At 41.9% G+C, this 20,000-nt stretch overlaps 1 protein-coding gene and 1 pseudogene across 2 annotated transcripts in view; one reads left to right on the top strand and one right to left on the bottom strand.

The window, feature by feature from the left end:
* LOC311354494 overlaps positions 1–20,000 on the top strand; it is a 208,645-nt pseudogene that overhangs the window by 143,715 nt on the left and 44,930 nt on the right. The gene's annotated exons all lie outside the window — the stretch shown is intronic.
* The window catches only part of gabrg2 (gamma-aminobutyric acid type A receptor subunit gamma2), a 22,394-nt gene continuing 21,630 nt past the window's right edge, over positions 19,237–20,000 (bottom strand). Inside the window, exon 7 of the mRNA XM_084473603.1 lies at positions 19,237–19,845. Within this exon, the coding sequence (XP_084329729.1) occupies positions 19,564–19,845 (282 nt within the window). The 3' untranslated portion in view covers positions 19,237–19,563. The remainder of the gene's footprint in view (positions 19,846–20,000) is intronic.

Raw genomic sequence — 20,000 nt, 5'->3', positions numbered from 1 at the left:
AAAGTGATGTTCCAACATGAATACTCACTAGTAAGAAATTCATAATCAATTTTAAATATGATAATGGATATCAGTGTAGCAGAACCAATACCCACAGGAGTCTCAAAATGATATTCCAGCATGTCTCAGCCTTAAAGGGTAAACCCCCATTCTGCCTTTAAAAATATTAAATCCAATCATTCGTAGCGGCTTAAGGTTTTAAAAATAACATACATGAGGTTCAATGGAGGAGGTCTGCCCTGTGAGCCAGGGTAGGCAGCCAGTAGAAAACAAGCATTTCAAGCCAGAAGTTGCATACTTCTCATATTTTACAGAGAATGTCCCCTGTTTAACAACTCGTTTTCCAACATGTTTGGAAAACAACATGTTTTCCAAAAACACAAACACAAACACAAACACAATGCTCTGTGAGACCCTAAGTGAACCATTTTCAACTGAAGAAATTATTTGGGGGTTTACTTACACTATAATTAATGCTTTCTTTACCTGATTAATCAATCCATACATTCCTTATATGGAGTGGGATCATGTCAACCAACGTTTTTCCTTATGTGGATTTAATTGATCTTATTAGGTGGGTTGTTTAAGTAAACAATATTCCTGAATATTTTAAAAAGTTTATTTTTGTAGATTTGTAGATTTTTTTTACATTTTGCTGACGCATTATCAAAAGCAACTTACAATTCATTCATTCACACATTCACACACTGACGGCGGAGTCAGCCACGCAGGGCGACAGCCGTCAGGAGCAGTCAGGGTGAGGCATCTCGCTCAGGGACACCTCCACACTAACACAAATTAGCAACCTTCTGGTTACCAGCCAACCCGCTCTACCTCCATCAAAGCCTTAGATTAAGGAAACAATGCCGATGTCATGTGACTTGGAATGTCATAAACTGAGATGAGATCATGGCTTGTGTCTTGGGGGCATTATTAAGTGTTTCAAAAGCATTAAAAACACATTGTAAATAGTTTGTAAATCATTAACCTGCGCTTCATAAATTATCTTATAAACCATAATCTCTGCTAGGCTGCATCTCTGCACTGCTTTAATGCTTCAAAGTTGCAGTTATTTAAAGTGCTAACTCATCTTATTTTTATGCTTTCTGAGTATGACATAATATTCATGAAAAGCCAATGTGCTAAACATCCTGTAACTTTGTCCACTATGAAGCCCACACCGACTCACACAAGTGAGTCCTAGGCAATAGAAATGCATGCAGGCCTTGGCTCTGAAAATAGCAGACAAAATGCTAAAATACTTAAGGTCAGAAGGTGTGCTGACCGAAGCAAGTAAGGATGCAGCAAAGTGAGACTAGGCAGAAATTAAAAGGCAGCAGATTAATGAGACGGGGGGCAGGAGTGAGACATCGAGCCAAAGGACACAGGGAGATGTAATAAATAAGATGTTGTTTTACCGCAAATATCTCTATCTATACATATATATATATATATATATATATATATATATATATATATATATATACCATTTTAGTAATACTTTATAGTGCAGTTCAGTCATAAGTCATTGTTTTATTGACAATGATGAATTAATCATGAATAAAACATAAATTGACCAGCCTAAAAGGGACACTGTGTAACATTTTAAGTAATGTATTAGCTAAAATCAATGTCTTCGTTCATGAATGTGTCCTCATTGGTGTAAAATGACCTCTGCCAATAATCTGACTTATCCTCCTGAGCGAGGAATTCTTATATTTATATTATATTACATTGAACGGATAAGTCCTAAGGAGGCTTCCATGTCCTTCCGGGTCTATGAAAAACTCTAACGGCCGAGGGGGACATAAGGCACTAGGTGGTACTAGCTACGGCTAAACGCGTTTTTGCTCAGAGCCAGCGCGACTGAAGGAGTTTAGCGAGACGCGCTTGTCACTGCCCCGGCAAATTTGAAAGCCTGCACTGCACTTTGGTTCATAATGCAAGATCATGCTTATGCCACACCACAGGAGAAGGAATCCTCGTCGCCAAAAAAGTGAAAAAAATAATTCAAAAGGCAACGTGACCGGCAAATTTAAAAAAAGAGGGTAAACATCAGGGTAACTTTTCCCAGGTTAAGGGATAATGAAGGATTACGATTTCAAAGGGACTGTGAGGTTGCCTGTTTTCTTCTTGACAGGTAAGTCAATGTTACTGTCTAAATTCCAAGCCTTTCTCATTGCTTGGTTGTGTAATTCCTTACATAGGTAGCACAACAGTAGAACACTATAGTTAACAGCCTAAACAGCCTCGTTGGTGGATAGCAGCATAGGCTCTGTTTGATCCACTGCCTCCCTGTCCTCTCCCTACCGTTGAATCTCCAAAGGATGATGATCTCTGACAATGCACGCAAATCGAAAAAGAAACAAATAAAGATTGTAGCACTACTAATTAGCACATAGTCCATGCGTTGTAGAGCAATGTAAGCACTAGTAAAAAATGTTTGTGTTCGTTGTGTGTCATGTTGTTAACTGATGCTATAGGTTATAGGTTGCTATATGTAAAGTTGTGTTGTTTGTTTTCAAGCTGGTTTGCTAAAGAGTAGCTAACAATAACAATGGCTAGCCAATTACATGATACAATCACAAAGACACCTAAATTAATGAACCCTTATTGTAAAGTGTTACCAGTAATCTTTTAGAAAAAATATATGTAGAATACATGTAGGAGGACAAGAGTCCTTTTTTGGCCTATAATTGTATCTCTGTTAAGTTCAAAAGAACACAACATGCAAGCATGGCAATAAATATACAAGTGACACTATAAAAAATGTAATCTAGAATGTACACGTGATACAAAACACTGTCTGGATGCAATTTGCTTCACATGGCAGTAAATATCTGTTCACATCACCCATTACATTCTACATTCATCTACAGGTTATCCCATATTGGTAACAAACTTGATTGTGTTGCATTGTATACATTTAACCCAATACTTACTAGTACTAGTATGACTAAACAGGAGCAGTTGTGTGTCTAATATCAACCTTACCTTAGTAATACCGCAGGTGCAATGGCCCTTTATCTGGCTGGAGAGGGAAGTGCACTTAAAACTGTGTTAAAACTGAGTGTCACCACTTTAGCTGTGGGAAGAAAAGGAAACTCATTGGCACCAAAGTTAGACGGATTGCTTCCTGTCTCTGTTAATTAACACTGTGGCTGTGTCTAGCTAGGCATTTCACTTCCCCCCATGTCGCTGAGCTTGTCGCTGCATTAATAGAGTCTGCTCCTACTGTTTCTGTTACACGTGCAAATGTGCAACAGTTTAGTGGCATGTTAGCTAACATCAAGTTCAAGTTCAAGTTTATTATAGCCATTTCAACAATATAAAAAATACAGTTGATAGGAATGTGTTTTGGTATGCTCACATGTATCACACAGCAACAATAACAACACAACATAACGAGACAAAACGGCAAAAACGGCACATAAATAACAAGTAGTACAACACTTAACACACATAAAAAACACACAATGCATGGTTCACAGAGAATTGCAGCAGTAAAGTACAGTAGTGCAAAGTGAGGTAGACCATAAAGTGCATAAATGTTCAGGTGGCGTATAGCTTGTAGATAGGTACTATCCCTAAAGCGTGATGTTCTACTTATGATGCTTCTGTACCTCTTCCTTGATGGTAAGAGCGTGAATAAGTGGTGTGCTGGATGAGAGGGGTCAGAGATGATGTTTCCAGCTTTCCTGGAAATTCTGGTGTCATAGTGTGAGGCTATGGTAGGCAGACTACAGCCAATGGTTTTAGAGGCCCTGCGTACTCCCCTCTCAAGCTGCTGTTTGTCCTGGCTGGTAGCACTACCACACCAGACCAAGACGGAGAAGGTGAGCCCGCTTTCGATGGCTGCACGATAAAAATGGGTCATGCCTGCCTGACTGACCCCAAATCTCCTCAGCTGACGGAGGCAGTATAGTCTCTGATGGGCTTTGGTAATAATGAGACTGATGTTCAGGTTCCATGATAGGGACTGGTGGATAGTGGTGCCTAAGAAACGGAAGGAGGAGACCCACTCCACAACTTGGCCATTAATGGAGATGGGAAGGTGGCATCAGTAGCATCGCAGACGTTCTCAGAAGAAGGTTGGCCATTTGGCTGAATGCGTGAAGCGAACACTGGGGGAGCCGTTAAGTCTGTGGGGACTTTCTATCACTGAGCTCATCGCGTTTTCATTCTGCCATCGGGGTCACTTTCTGTCGGTGGACATGGATCTGATTTTGATCATTCATCTGATAACTTTAAGGCAGAGGAATAGGACATGCAAAGTCTCTGTCTGCTTTATTCATTCTTGAAGGTGGTGAAGAGTCTGCGAGGATGACCCCTGATGCCAGTCGTTCTTCATGTTCTGTCATCAGCATCCTTATTGTCAGCAAAATCATTGTCATCCTCATCATTATTATGATCAGCATCTTCATCACCATCATTATCAGCAAAACCATTGTCATCATCATCATCATCATCATTATTATGATCAGTATCGTCATCATCATCCAGATCCAAATCTTCATCACCATCATCATCATCCTCCTCATCCAACAGCCTGGTGAAGCATTATGTATACATTGGCATGCTCATGTCACCATTCACAGTAAAATCAGATATATTCAACATGACTAGATGCAACTAAACTCTCAATGTCACATCAAGGTCATAAACAAAAGGTTACCTGAGCCACCGCTGAGCGGTTGAACAGCTGCCCACTTCTACCGCCAGCGGACGAACACCACGTCTCAGGGATGAGTCGGTGACCTTTCCCCTTTGTTTACAAACGCTGTTACATAAGTCTTCATTACAAATAGGTCTCTGGATGCAGGTTCGGGGCTTAGGTTTAGGTCGAAAAATAATGTATTTCTGTATTTTCAACACTGTCTTGAACTGAGCAGAAATAAAATAGAAACCTATTTTGGAGGCAAGAGGCTTCCAAAATAAAATCTAAGACATATTCTCATCTCCTCCAGGGGAATGGAAGATGTTCTTAATCCCAACAGAAAACCTTCAGAGCCATGCTTGCATATTTATCAGATGTTTCTGGAACAAAACAGTCTCCCGTCTTAACGTAACTCAGGCGGTGCATGTCCCCCCTGACAGTCAGTTTAGGGCCAAAATTACAACACACGCACACACACCAGTTTTCGAAATATGCAAACTTTACTCATACAGACTCATTAACAAAAAGACTGAGGCATATTAACCCTGAATGCACACACACACACACACACACGCACACACACACACGCACATGCACACAAACGCACGCAAAACACACACACACACACATACACAGGTACACACACACACACACACACACACACACAGGTACACACACACACACACACACACACACACACACACTAATGGTTTATCACTACCTGAACTAATCATGATTTGCAGCAATAACTAATAAACCTGTTTCTCATTAGTATTTTTCATAATTGCTGTCTAGTGTGAATTCACGTAGGAACAACAATTTACAAACGCGGGATTCATGGGTTCACTATTCACGACTGAGATGCAGTTATTCTAAAGGCCTACCAAAAATGTTGAAGTCAACACATAAACACACCGAGACACAAGCGTAGACACACCGAGGCGGACTCTACCCAGTGCAGGTACACGTGAGGCCAGCGGCGGACAGATGTCTGGGGCCCGTTGTGGGGAGCACATGCCCACGGTGGTCATGGCGCAGTGGGTTTGGGTTCAGACACACTCTATTTCACCGGGACACAAGCGGTTCAGCGGCAGTGCCAGCACTGGCGCACTAATCTAATCTGATTAGCATGAATCATGTTTGTGTCATAGCTGTCCGTATTTATGATTTGTCACGTTAACGTGTCGTTGTATCGCGGCGTAATTTGATTTAATGGTTGACATTTCCATCTGTCAGTGCGCGGATGACCGATTTGTGCTGAAAAACAACATCCTCAGGTGCATGGGCGGCTGATCTACGAGGCCAACAGCAGCACGTACCGTTCAAGGTCCTGGTCCAGACGGGAAACGCAGAGGAAGAGGATTGGGAAAAGTGGGAAGAGAGAAATAAAAGCCAATGTGATTTAACAGGGAGTGACAGGGAGGGACGAGCGGACTGTGTGTGTGTGTGTGTGTGTGTGTGTGTCTGGATTTTGGTTTGGAAGCAAATCATTAGATCAAAACTGTGGACACACCTCTGACCTTTAGGTAGACGACAGTGATAAATCATTTGAAATGCACGTAGCGACGATAATTCAAAGGCTGTAGTCAGGCGGGCCCCAGGACGGCGCCCATGTGTAGATTAATCCATGCCGCAGGACAGAGACACGAATGGACACTAAACGACCCTGGATTATTGTGGCTTTAAGATGCGCTCTTCAACCTTTTTCAGAACGCTGTTAACTGATCAGTGTGATGTTGTGTGCATCACATTGAGTCACATTGAATGTAGGCTGATATGTGAACTGTAAGTACAGATATTATTGTCAGTATTATGTGAATAATGAATAATAATTATTGTTATTAGTAGTAGCATTGTCACGTTTATTCTATTGTAGGGCATTACTATAATCATATTATTCATGTTATTATCATAGTATAAACTCTTGCATTCATTCATGCATGCACCACAAACACACACATATAAAAACACACACACACACACACAGAACCACAATTGCACACATACACATACACACACACGCACACTTCCACAACACACGGGAGCTAGCTAGGTAGGACCGCTGTTACATAAGCACTGCTACCCGCACCGGCCTCGCCTTGGTCTGCTCACCGTCACGTTGTGCTCGATGATGACACACCGCCATGCGTGACACGTCTGGGCTTCAGTCTCTGCCCGGTCCCTAACTTGATCCAGTTCCCACAAGCATCCGTCGAGTTTCCAACCAAAATCTGTTCTTTACAGTCGCAAAACTAGGGAGCGTCAACAAATCACCGTAAAATGAATGAAATGCTTTCGGGATCATCTGCAATCTATATTAACTGATCCAATTATGTATGTATTTCCCTAAATATAACCCTGGTTACATTTATAACCTGCCGATGCATGAAAACACTATGCCTGCCCCGCTGACCCCGGCCCCTCTCCTCTCCTGGGATCAGGAGGGCCTGACCCCCCTCACCACCCCTCAGGGAGCAGACATGTTGGACTTGTGTGCTGCTCACCTCACACACACACACACACACACACACAGTGCTGTCACGTGGTTTGAGAGGAGGAGGAGGGGGAGGAGTAGGAGGAGGATTGAGGACAAGGAGGAGGAAGGGGAACGTGTCCGGAAAAGGAGAACATTTTGCTGTGGGAGGCACTGTCGTGTTCCAGAAGTTTCACTCTCCAGAGAGAAAGAGAGAGACTATGCTTCAGTAGAAAGATAATTGCTACTGGTAACATACTGAATATATATATATATATATATATATACATACACATTTATCATTCAATGTACTGTCTATATAATGTATGCTCTAAGTGCATGCTTGTTAACATTTGCATAATGATATTTGCATAATGGCATTACTTACATGCCAGTGTATAGCAAAGTGGATACTTCAACATTCCCATCTTTTTGGGAAATGAAACATAAAGATATGAAATATTACAGAGGGAACAAAGTTCATTCTTTGTTTTATGTGTTGTCAGTATTTAATAAAAAACTGATTTATCACCACACTTCACATTTGTCAAACCTGAGAGCCCGCCTGAGAATCTTTTGAAATGATACATAACATTTTCAATTCAATTTCAAAAGCTCCAAGAGACAGGGGCACGTATTATTGTTCTTCATCTGAGGAAAACAATAAAAATGTCTCAACACTGATGATAGATAGGTGGTAGATGTTACATACATACGGCCCAAAGAACACAAATGCACGCACAAATTGTACACTGACAGTCAGTGAGACACACACAAATTTACACACACACACACACACACACACACACACACACACACACACAGCCGCAATAAGTCAGACAGTCACACACACACACATATCCCTTTCCCACAAATGGGTTACGCATCTCCCTCCGGTCTGTCTGTGGCCCCCAGGTAGAGGGGGTGGGGGTGGGGGTGGTGACTCAGCTGAGGCTAGAGGTGAGTCACGGCGGCCTGGGGAGTGGCAGGGCGGTCGGGGGGGGAGACGGACCAGCACACACCACTCTGATCCTCTCAGTCAACTGCAGCAGACACACTGGGGCTGGTCCCTGGGAGCCCTCTCCGATTGGCTGAGGCAGGCCACTCATGTGGCAGAGAGGGGAGGGGGAGGGGGGGGGGGCGCACAGTCAAGGACACCGTGATCGTAACATCAACCAAAAACAGCTCATAGATATATATATATATATTTTTTTATTAACCTTTATTTTACCAGGAAAATTTCCCATTGAGATTGAAAATCTCTTTTTCAAGGGAGCCAAGAAAGCAACATAAACATAAAAGTTTCACATTTAAAATACAATACAAGACACAAAACACAATAAGACAAATCACAACAAAGCATCAATTCCATTTGTCAGTAAGTCAGTGCTCAGTAACCGGACATGTACAGTTGGTGGTTAAATAGTCCTTAATCCTGCTTTTGTAATTGTTCATGGTGATTTGGGATTCCAGTTTGAGGTGATCCTGTAGCTTACACCACGATGAGGGTGCAAAAGATTTAAAAGCACTTTCACCGAACGTAGTGTACGTCCGAGGAACGTTATACATAATAAAACTGTTAGACCGAGTGATACGAGTACTGTTAGTTCTAGGAGCCAGTAGAGAACACAAATAAGGAGGTAGTTTGTGCAAAATTGCCTTATAAAGAAACACATACCAGTGTTCCATTCTACGGGTATATAAGGAAGACCAACTTTCTCATACAACTTGCAATGGTGCGTTTGGAAACCAGAGTCATAGACAAATCTTAATGTTGCATGGTGCACAGAATCTAGCATTTTCAGAGACGATGAATTTGCATGCATATATAAAATATCTCCATAGTCAATAACAGATTAAATTTAATTTTCTACACAAGAAACCCATTTTAGTAGTTTTTTAGTAAGGCACCCAATGTGATGTTCGAAAGAGAGATTCTCTTCTAGGTAAAAGCCCAGGTATTTAAAGGTTGTGACTCTCTCAATCGCTTTGCTATTTAGAGTAACAATCTGGTAGTCATTTGTATCAGATGTTTTTTTAAAGTGGATAATTTTGGTTTTGTCAATATTTAGTACCAGTCCTAATTCATGTAGGTTTTGCTGAACATTAAAAGCCAATTGGAGGTCCTTAGTTGCACTTGCTAAGGATAAAGCAGAACTATACATAATGGTGTTATCTGCATGAAAATGGAATTTGGTATTCGTAACATAACGCAACACAAATTATGAATATAAATCATAAATAAAATAGGACCCTAAATGGATCCTTGCAGGACACCATTTTGTATATCTAACTTTAAAAACCAGCCCCTGCGCCACGTTTCACCAATATGTATGAAACTCAGTAGGCACGTACAACATGACAATACCTACAGAAAAGCCTCTTGGACCCATGCCCCAAAACCCACCGGAAGTCAGCTGTTTTCTTTTTTAATTTGCACTTTTACCGGCAATTTTCACTTTTTCGCCTTGTATTTCAACAAACTCCTCCTAGGGAATTTATCGGATCTGCTTCACAATTGGTCAGTACAGTCAAAAAATGGTGCTCAACCAACGCCGTGTTATTTGTGATTGTACGTTGAAGGGCGTGTCCGTGGCGTGCCGTCAAAGTTGGCCGTTTTGAATTCTGTGGTCTTATTTTTGCTTTTTTAGCCTTGTATTTCAACAAACTCCTAGAGAATTTATCGGCTCTGCCTCACAATTGGTCAGTACAGTCAGGAAATGGTGCTCAACCAACGCTGTGTTAGGAAGGCAAATAGTATTAAACCCAGAATGAATGTGCTGGGGCCAGAAACTAGAACATACTTGGATCATGCATCGAAAGGTCTTATGTCACACACAACAAAAACAGTAGCTTTTGTTCACCAAACCATATGAATGTACGTACTACCTTTACAAAATCAATCCACCATTACATTGAAATGTAGGACATCATGAGTATGAGCATATACAACTTTTAACACTGATACGCAAAGCTGTATGAACAGGAGAAAGCTTGAGGCAGGCGAACGGTGCTTCTGTACAATGCAGCCCAACTCAGTAGAGGGAGGAAGCAACAGTTTTGCTGACACTGTCCATGGGAGACGTAAATCGTCCCAATCCTCCTACTGGCAACACTGAAATGCTCACAGAATTAGATATATTCTTCTCACAGAAATGACGCACACAAAATGTGACTATACATTTTGTGTGCGTCACATGTTATATTACTATATAACAGTGTAGGCAGACATTTTTTAATACATAGTACTGTTTCAATTGCACTGCATATTTCACGTTCACATTGAAAATGGAATGAACTTATCTTGACAGCTGAAGTTTCCTACATTATGTCTCCACTCCTTATCTTAGAAAGCCGGTAATGAGCTACCAACCACTTACACACTTTTTTTATCATGTGATTGCCATCAGCTGGATTTCTGAATTGGAAATGTGCCTATGACTGTAAGTAAGAAGCACATTGAAAGCCATTTCAGGTCGTGTTTTTTTTTATCTTACCACCAGGTGTGATGTTGATTCACTCATTAGAAGCCATTTAAAAAATGGAGTCGTTTGTGATGTCACAAAGGGGAGCTGTATGATCTATAGATCAACTTTCAAAATAGTAGCCTGTAGTACATTCATTTTCAGGGAGAGACTTTTTCTGTATTAATTAATTCATTAATCAATTTGAATTGCAGCAGAATGGGCCAGGCCAGCATCAGAGGGCTGCCAGGAACCAGCTCCTAGTCGGCCCCCTGTGCATTCAGGTACACACTCCCACCTGTGAGCCAGCAGCAGATCGATTTTCTTAAATGCGTCTAATGCCTAATCAACCTCACCCAAAGGGGGGGCTCTCAGGTAGCCCGCTGTGTAGTGGAACACATCGAGAAAGCAGAAGTCTGTATATTAGCTGTTGTTTTGGCTGCACTCATTAAGCTAGCTTGTTGGTTCACTCACTGGGTGCACATCTGGGTTGTGCTAATAAGCAGAGCCAGATGGTGGCCTGGTACCGAGACATAGCCCCGCAATCTGGATCCAAAGTTCAGACGAGTCGCGCAGCACACAAATAGGGGAAAGTAATAATCACTCAAAGTCGACGCTACTAATATACTCAAACTGGAGACACGCTTTCTATATTAAACTACAGCGGGAATAATAATATCCAAAGGCAAGTAAAAGACGGAGTGATTCCTTGTCGTTTTTAGTTTGCTTCACTGGGAGCGTTAATAGTCTCCTCTGGCAAAGATACAAACACAACGCACACAATACACAGGTGCAGATACTTCAGGATGCATGAGCATCCTTGAAAACCACACTCACAGAGGTGGCGACGGGCACATCACTGTCACCAAGTTGTCAATGTGTACATGTCTCGGGGCCAGGGACTTCTGGTTGACCTCCTGGCAGGCCTTGGATTCCTTCAATAAAGAATAAAGGCCTGACCCGGCAGAGCTCACCAGTTCACCCGAGGCCTGCCGCGGCCCTGCTCTCAGGTCTGCTCTGGGGGCCTGCTCCCAGGTCTGCTCTGGGGGCCCGCTCTCGGTGCGTGCCACTGGCCTGCCTGCTCTCAGGGCCTGCTCTGGGGGTCTGCTCTGGGGGCCCGCTCTCGGTGCGTGCCACTGGCCTGCCTGCTCTCAGGGCCTGCTCTGGAGCAGCGTGGAGTAGGTGGTCACCTACCAGCACCATTTCTGCACTCCACAGCCGGGTCCCTGGTCTGGGTCCATGGCCTGAAACTAAAACACTTGGTTAGGTTTAAGGCACACACCTGATTGGTTGGGTTTGGGCAACACAACCACTTGGTTAGGATGAGGCAACGCAACTTCTTGGTAAGGTTTAGGCAACACAACTAATTAGTAAGGTTTAGGCAATACAACTACTTGGTTAGGTTTAGGGTTTCCACAGAAAGGCCTTTCTGCTAGAAGGTCTTTGAGTCAAAAAGCGCTGAAGGCAGACCCCCCCCCCATGTCTGGGACGGTATTGGCAGTGGTAAGAGATAAAAAGACCGGACCCTTGAGACACGTCTTGGAGGGCGCTTTGGTTAGGGAACAGCAGTTTTTTAGGCTAGGGGTTTGAGTTTGTCATTCTGCTGTGCTCCTTATTGCGTATGTGTATCAATAAGCAGCAGTTTGGCATATCTATATCTATGTTGCCTCCGCTCGGGCTTATTGAAGTAAATAAACTACGCGTTCAATACGCGTTGCCATAATATCAAGAAAGGCGGTTGCCAGATAAATGTGAGCAAACATGAAAATGTATGTGTGAGGTGGGGAGTGTGTTGCGCGGTGGTTTATTCGTGTTTATTCACGGCTCTCTCAATATTTTTCCCCATTGACACATGAGGACGTGTCTCACAGACCCGTATCCTCCTCAAAAGACGGCAAACACAACAGCTCCCTCCTGTCGGAGGCCAGGGGACCGCTCTGTCACTGCCTCGTGCATCACCCGTCCTTTCAGAGTTGGTTTTCTTTTCAGAGTTGGTTCGCCGGCGGCGTGACATCACCCTGACCCACCGGGCTCTGATTGGCTGAGATAGCCCCACTCCCACCCAGTAGCGACAACGAGACGAGGGCCAACCGCCGCCGCGGCATCCGTCATATTTCATCTGTCTTGAATATCGATGAGTGGTGAAGTGTGCAACCATGACAACAAAAGCTGAGGCCCTGCCGCCACGAGCATGCGGTGCCCCGGGAGTCTTTCACCGCCCGATGGGAGAATATAGATGGGATTTACTGAAGTGCTGGTTGTGACAGACAGCAGAGAAGAGCATGTTCTTCAAAAGGCGTTCTTTAACATTAACAATAACCAGGCACATATGAAGGATTGGCTAGGCGTGACAAAGTTTGCAAGTTATTTTTGATTTTGTCTCGCTAAAGGTGCGGGGGTGCTCTCTCTATCTCACACACACACACACACACACACACACACACACACACACACACACACACACACACACATGTTCCCCCCTTGTTCTCTTAAGTATTGGGACACCCTACCCCTTCGCGGGAACGTGCAAAATCTAGGGTTAGGGCTCAAATCTAGGAGAAGGGGGAGAATTGGGACAGGGCCTTAGGTAAAGTAGGTACTGTAGGTACGATTTGAGTGTGCATGCACCTGTGGTGGAGCTACCTCCTAGAATTGTTGTGGAATTGTTACTCGCAAACACACATATTTTCTCTCAATGTATTAAGGGGAAAAGTAAAGTGAAAATAAAGTGGTGATTGTAAAGCAGCAGTGTTGCGCTCTTCCTTTGTACTGCTTAAAATTTGAAACCTTGAAAAGCTGCACCTGCAAAAAAAATCTTCCAAGGTGTGCAGGCCCTCTCTAATTTCTGTGAGTATGACACAGTGTCAGCAATAGTTTTGGTTTCGATTATGTTCATTGTTTTCGGTGATATTCGTGTTAAATTGTACATCTAAATAAAATACAAATGTTTGATTTGTTTGGCTTATATTCAAAGGGCATGTCAGAGACTTTGCAGTGCCCACGGCAAGAGTCATTTAATATCCAGTCAATAGAGAGACTTTGCTGCTTATCTCCTGTACCTTGTTTCTAAAATACAGCAATAATGCAAGGCACATACATATTTTCTCCTTTTGATGGAAGACAACAAACAAAGCTGGGAATGTGATGGTTTGGGTGTGACCCTGTGGGACACTGAAATAAGATACCATCTCCTATGAATAATGTGCATTACATATCCCACAATGCACTGGTTCAGCACTGGGCCGTGGCAGCACATGTTTTAATCAGTGCATTTAACCCGCGTAGAACATTTCCAAAAGGTGCAAGAGGCATAGTGTGAACCCCATTGCCACCAGGGATTCAATTAACAACTAGAAAATAGATTTCTTCCAAGATTCCAGATGCACCATATGGGGATTGCTTTGAACTTTGTTTACTGAGGAGAAAGAAAAAGACCTTTCTGAGAAGTTGAAGAAAAGGTGAAAACACAAAGATAGCCTACACCGAAATGATGTGTTGCGTAACAAAGTGGCTATTTTTAAATCTTTTGCTGCCATTTCTTTTCAGGGCTTTTTGCTAATATTTACATTTTGTAATAAAAAGGATTAACTTCATAATTCAGCAATGCTTTTTTTTTTGTATGTTTGTTTTTCAAATGCAACGGTGAACCAGCCGCTTGCAATTCTGCATGACACAGCAAATACCAGTTGGCCAGGGAAGTATTATATAAGTGGTTGTGTCTTGCTAGTAAGGCTTAAAATATAGGACATAACACAATTCACAGAAGAGGGGCCAATTAACAAACACACACATTTAACCATCGTTGCACTTAAATTGAGAATCATCCACATCCATAAACCACGGCTTTCCACTTCAAATTGCAAATTTCTTCTAATGTTTCCCTGTTGCATCTATGGACCAATGGTTACATAGGTTAAAGATCGAGGAGGTACGATTTGACATTTTCATAGAGAGAGTGGAAAAAGAGCACGAGAGTCCACCATTTTGAACAAACCACACAAAACAACCCTCAACTCCCTCTCTGCTCACTGAAGACACTCAAACATTACCCTCAAGCTATTTCAATGATTCGAACAAACACACACAAAAAAAGAACCGTCTCAAAACGAATTGCTAAATGTACATTTGAAAAGGTCACAATCGATCTTGATGTGTTGTGTCGCGTTCATAGTGCTTCACTACCAGGAGACATTTCTAAGTACTTAACAGGTACGACAAGAACACCTCGTGGGCTTTACTGCAACCGACCGATGGAAATCAATACGTCTAAGACGCGTGTGGTCTGGCGAGCGCCGTCGTGATAATATCACTGGAGACACTTCTTTGCTTTGTATTCTTGTGGAACCAGAGCAGAGAAAATAGCTTCGGCAGGACTAATAGAGATCCGATACAGAGCAGTAACTGCGTCATTTTTCAATGACACAGTTGCCTCCCCTTAGTAATTTGTCAACATGTTTGACACTCAGCGAGATTATTTGAACTAATAATGATTCAATGCCGAACCCCCCCTCCCCCCCCTATCACTTGGTACATTTAAGTAATCCATCTGGATGTTGTGGAAACTGTGAACATAAATACAAATAGAAAGTGGAATTCAAAGCGGCCAAGTTCAGTGACAGCCATTCAAACTGCTTATTGGTACACTGTCAGAGAAAATCATCTCCCTTTTTTATTACTTTCTTAGTTTCACAAACTGAAACAAAAAATAAATTAAGAGTCGGTCGATGTGCACTCTCGCTCTATCTATATATAGACACAATACCTGTATGTGGTCTTGTGTGTGAGTACATGTGTATTTACATTTAACTGTTCACGTTTGTCTGGAATATGTAAGTGTTTGTGTAGATGCATGTGTTTGTTTGTGTGTGTTTGTTTACGTTCATCTGTGTGTGTATGGGTCTACGGATGTGAGTGTATTCACTTATGTGCATATATATGTGCATATTTGCGTAAGAGTGCAAATACATGAATTTGTGTATGTGTCTATCTACATCAGAGTGTGTTCTATAGTGTGTGTGTGGCGGACAGTAGTTCATAACAGTGTTTACCGTGTACAGCGAGGACTCCTTTACGGTCTAGCCTAACAGTGCAGTGATTCCCAAACTCTGGGTTAGATATTTACACTTGCCCTACCCGAGGGGGGCCGTCTGAACAGGTTTGGGAAGCGCTGCTCTCCTACTAATGAAGACCCCTTTATGCGAAGCCAACGACAGAGGTCAGGCCCACAGACTCCCACCCGCCCTGAGGACCGGTCTGTTTGAATCCCGTCCGTTACCAAGAGGCGCACAGCAAAAAGGACACATATTATGCACTCATGCTAGAAGGCACTTGCACCATGATGTGCTTATTTCGTTTTCCGTGGACGTTTTGTCTGTAATGCAATGACGTACTCACCGTGTGCTGTGGTTGCTATGGCTACTCTGTCTAACTGGCTTAGTTTCAATATATTTTCTGCTCCCTCTCTTGACAACTCTTGAACCTACTACAACACCTTTACATCTTAATCACAACACCTTTAAATCTTACCTACAGCACCTTTAATGAGCAGAGGGGGTTCATCAACCTTTTCGAGTCAAACACCCTCACAATTAGACTATTTCAATCCAGGCTTCCTTGTGAATATACTGTAGCTATATATATATAGGTATTCTTCCTGAAATATATTTTTTATTCCCTTCAAATCGTATGGTAGTCCTTCACTCGAGTGGTAAAAATATAGACGCAGAAATAACGAATACCCAAACTCATTAATGCAACCGTTTTATTGTAAAATTCCACAGCTGTGTGCAATTCCCTTATGAAAAGGATATATATATATTATTATTTTTTTCCAGTATATGTATGTTATATTATGCAGACCTTACCAGAATTTCTTTAGTGCCCTTTATACACATACAGAAGAGATATATGATACATAGATGGCAGACAATGTCTAGGGTAATCAGATATTTCACTGTTATTGTTTTTTTTTTTATTTGTTTGTTGTTGTTATTTTGGATACCAGTCACACAGCCATTGACACACCAGTCACATCGACATCGTATCGATAGCATCACCTGTTGTCTGCAGTCTGACAAAAGAGAGAAAAACATAGAAACTATTTACATGTGCTCTCAAGACACACGTGTTGGTTCTGAAGTGAAAAATCTCACTTTCTTTTTAAGATAAATCGATACATAAATAAACAAACAAATAAATAGGTATTGTAAATGCCAATGTCCATGAAAGAAAAGGGCCTGAGGACAGATAAAACACAAAGCTTTGTTTTGTTTCTTTTGAAACAATTCTTTGAATATTTATAATGATGTTCAAACCTGCCAGAATCAACACATCAACACGACTTTATGGTGAAGATAGAGCATTTTAAAAGACTGAACAACAAAACAAGCATTTATTTCCATAAATACATGAAAAGTAAAATAAAATGGAGTATTTGTTACACGGCCCTCCTCAAAGATGAAACATGCTAGCATTCAAAGAACAATGTTTCGTAAACAGATTGAGTACTTTGTTTACTTTGCAAATGAAGTAAGCTGGATTTTGCATGCCACTGTGGTATGGTTTCCTGCATAAATATGTTGATCAAATCTAAACAAACAGGAGAAGCATTGCAAAAAAAAGACTTGTTTTGCATTTGATGGTCTGTGACGGCAAGGCTTGATATTTGATATGATGTGTATTCGTTGGATAATTTGAAATAAAACAGAGAGAAGAGAAAAAAAGATGAAGAAAGAAAGCAATATTAATATTTATGATGTTTGTGTGTTTCAGACACATTTGCAAATGGCCTCAAATGAAAATCTCTTGCGTTCCTCCACGTTCTCATCAAGAAGAACCAAATTTCCTTGCGTCAAAAAGTGATCTTAACACAGGGCACACAAAAACGCTAACACAGCCCCTGATCCCGGCTATTCTCTCTATTGCGTTGGATCTGCGTTTGGAGTTTGGCACTTTCCAACAAATTAAAAAAACTAAAAAAGACAACCCTAAGGATTGAGTCTACTTCCAGGTGTGGAAGGTGTGGCCACACTCAGATCCTAGCTACTAATCTATGTGGTAGGAGAACAAGACATAGAAGAAAACCCTTATGAGGAAGGCCTCATACCGACTTAGATATACTTTAAGACGCTGATCCATATAAATCATGCCTTTAGTGATGGAACAAAATATACCAATAAACAAATCAATAAATAAAATAAATGCATAAATAAATAGGTTGTCCACATTGTCCAAAATCACGATGGTGAAAACATCATTGTTTATTTCGTTTTTCTTTCTACTTTAAGTCTACACTTTAAAAGATGTTGCATCATTTTTTTTCCAAGACTTGTTTGTCGACACAGTTGTTTGACAAGCCTTTTGACAGCAGCGTTGGTCAACCGCAACATAGAATCACACTATAGGATAAACAGGATAAGACTCCATCACGACAGAAAACAAAATGTCAAAATAGCTTCCTGCCTTTCTCCTTTCCTCAAAGGCGTACGCCCGTTTTAAATAAATGAGTTAATATCCCCACATTATCCTGCGCAGCCTGTGCAGTGTAATGAAATAAATATATGATGCTATTACAATTGAGACAATTAAAACAAATATACCACTTCAGTATTACCCACTGCATTGAATGTTGCCTTTGATCGTAAGGTATGTTCAGACGATGCAGTAACTCACACTGGCTCATCGTGGATTTGAAAATGTTTCAAAAACTGCAGGAACATTCACTCATGCATACGGAGGCATGAGTGAGTGAATGCATGGCCCTCCGTCTGAGGGACATACACGATGTATTATAATGAATAACAAAGTCCACGTTTACCTTACATGTACTTGTTATATTCCTTTTTATCCATGTATATAAAATACTGAACAAAAGCAGGAATAAAAAGTGTTTCAAGAATGGAAGAAAGTAAGGAGGAAGGATGTTTCTGTCACTGTTTGGTGAACGGGGGGATGGGTGTCAATTCTGACCAACATCTGACTAATCCAACCGACCAATGATTAGTCTGAAAGAATAAAAAAAATTAAAAACCTAGGTACATTTTTTTATGGTAATTTTTTTTTTTCTTATATAAGAGAAAATATATATAATATATAATTAAATCCTGAATGATAATCAATTGTTCTCTCTTTTACTTTTCATAGCCAACAATAGAAGACCTCAAAACATATTTAGTTTTGGCCTGAAAGGTGCATGCAATAAATGTAAACGACTAAGGAATAGTAAATTATATACAGTGTTTGTACATGTAACCAAAGCATCATGAATCGCAGCTCAAATCTCAGACCACAAATGAAAGATGTAATGTCTCATCGGGCTAAACTGTTATTGGACAAAAACATATCAAATTTGATCACAAAACCATAACTACTGATAAACCTCCATTAGGTTGTGGCATATTTTGCTATCATAATGATCAAAATATGATGAATGCGAGTAAGATAATGGTGCAGGTGCATGAGATGTCTTTCAAATGTGTATGTTAGGCGTCTTTATAGAATATCACTATCAGGTGTAACTGTGAGTGTGGGATTTGTAGTCCTTTCCTAAGGTTGGATTTAGCAACATAAATGGTGTTCAAAAGCAACAAGTGAAAGAACAACCGTGCTATTTCCAAGAACAATCTTTTTCATCTTTTTTTGTTGAAAAACAAAAATCTTGAGCCCCTTTCTATGCAAGTTATTAAATGCTACAACAATTGCATTGTCCTCAAAAGAAGCATAAAAAACAAACAAACAAACAAACAAACATCACTATTCACACGTAAAGTGGGGAGGGGGAAATTCAAAATCAAAAAGTGGAATGAAATCTTCTCCGAGTGGGTTCGCCTCCTTTGCAAAAAAATAAACACACCGAAAACAAACAGAGTGTCCATCGCTGGAGCAAAAAGAGCGTGTGAATGATCCATCCCGCCGTCAGAGCAGCGGCCCCGCCCGGCGCCGCCCGGCCCCCCGGGGGCCCCCTGGGGGCCCTACAAGTAGAGGTAGGACACCCAGTACACCAGGTTGAAGAGGCCGAAGGCGGTGGGGAAGCCGATGCGGGCGTACGAGTCTATCTTGGCCACGCGGATGTGCAACCGGCCGTGGCGCCAGGCGCCGGAGCGGCAGTCCTCGAAGCAGCAGAAGAAGCTGGTGCAGTCCTTCCCGTCCAGACACTCGTAGCCGTACTCCTCGTCGCGCTCCTGCATGTGCGTGGCGTTGTTCATCTGGATGGCGGTGGCGGAGCGCGGGCGGATGTCCACCGTGGGCGTCTGCTTCAGGTGGTCGGCGGGTCGGGGCCACAGGATGAAGACGTGTTAGCGGGCGCACATCGCTAGAGAGCCTCGCGGGAAGGGGGGTCGGGAAACGGCCCTCTGGCTGTTTGTGGTCGCTAGCTCGCTAAACAACTAGAGGGACGTTACGGCATCCA

This window comes from Micromesistius poutassou (assembly GCF_964030765.1).
Source record: "Micromesistius poutassou genome assembly, chromosome: 10".
In the NCBI taxonomy this organism is placed as follows: Eukaryota; Metazoa; Chordata; class Actinopteri; order Gadiformes; family Gadidae; genus Micromesistius; species Micromesistius poutassou.
Note: the sequence above shows the minus strand (reverse complement) of the source record. Positions and strands in the feature narration are given on the sequence as shown.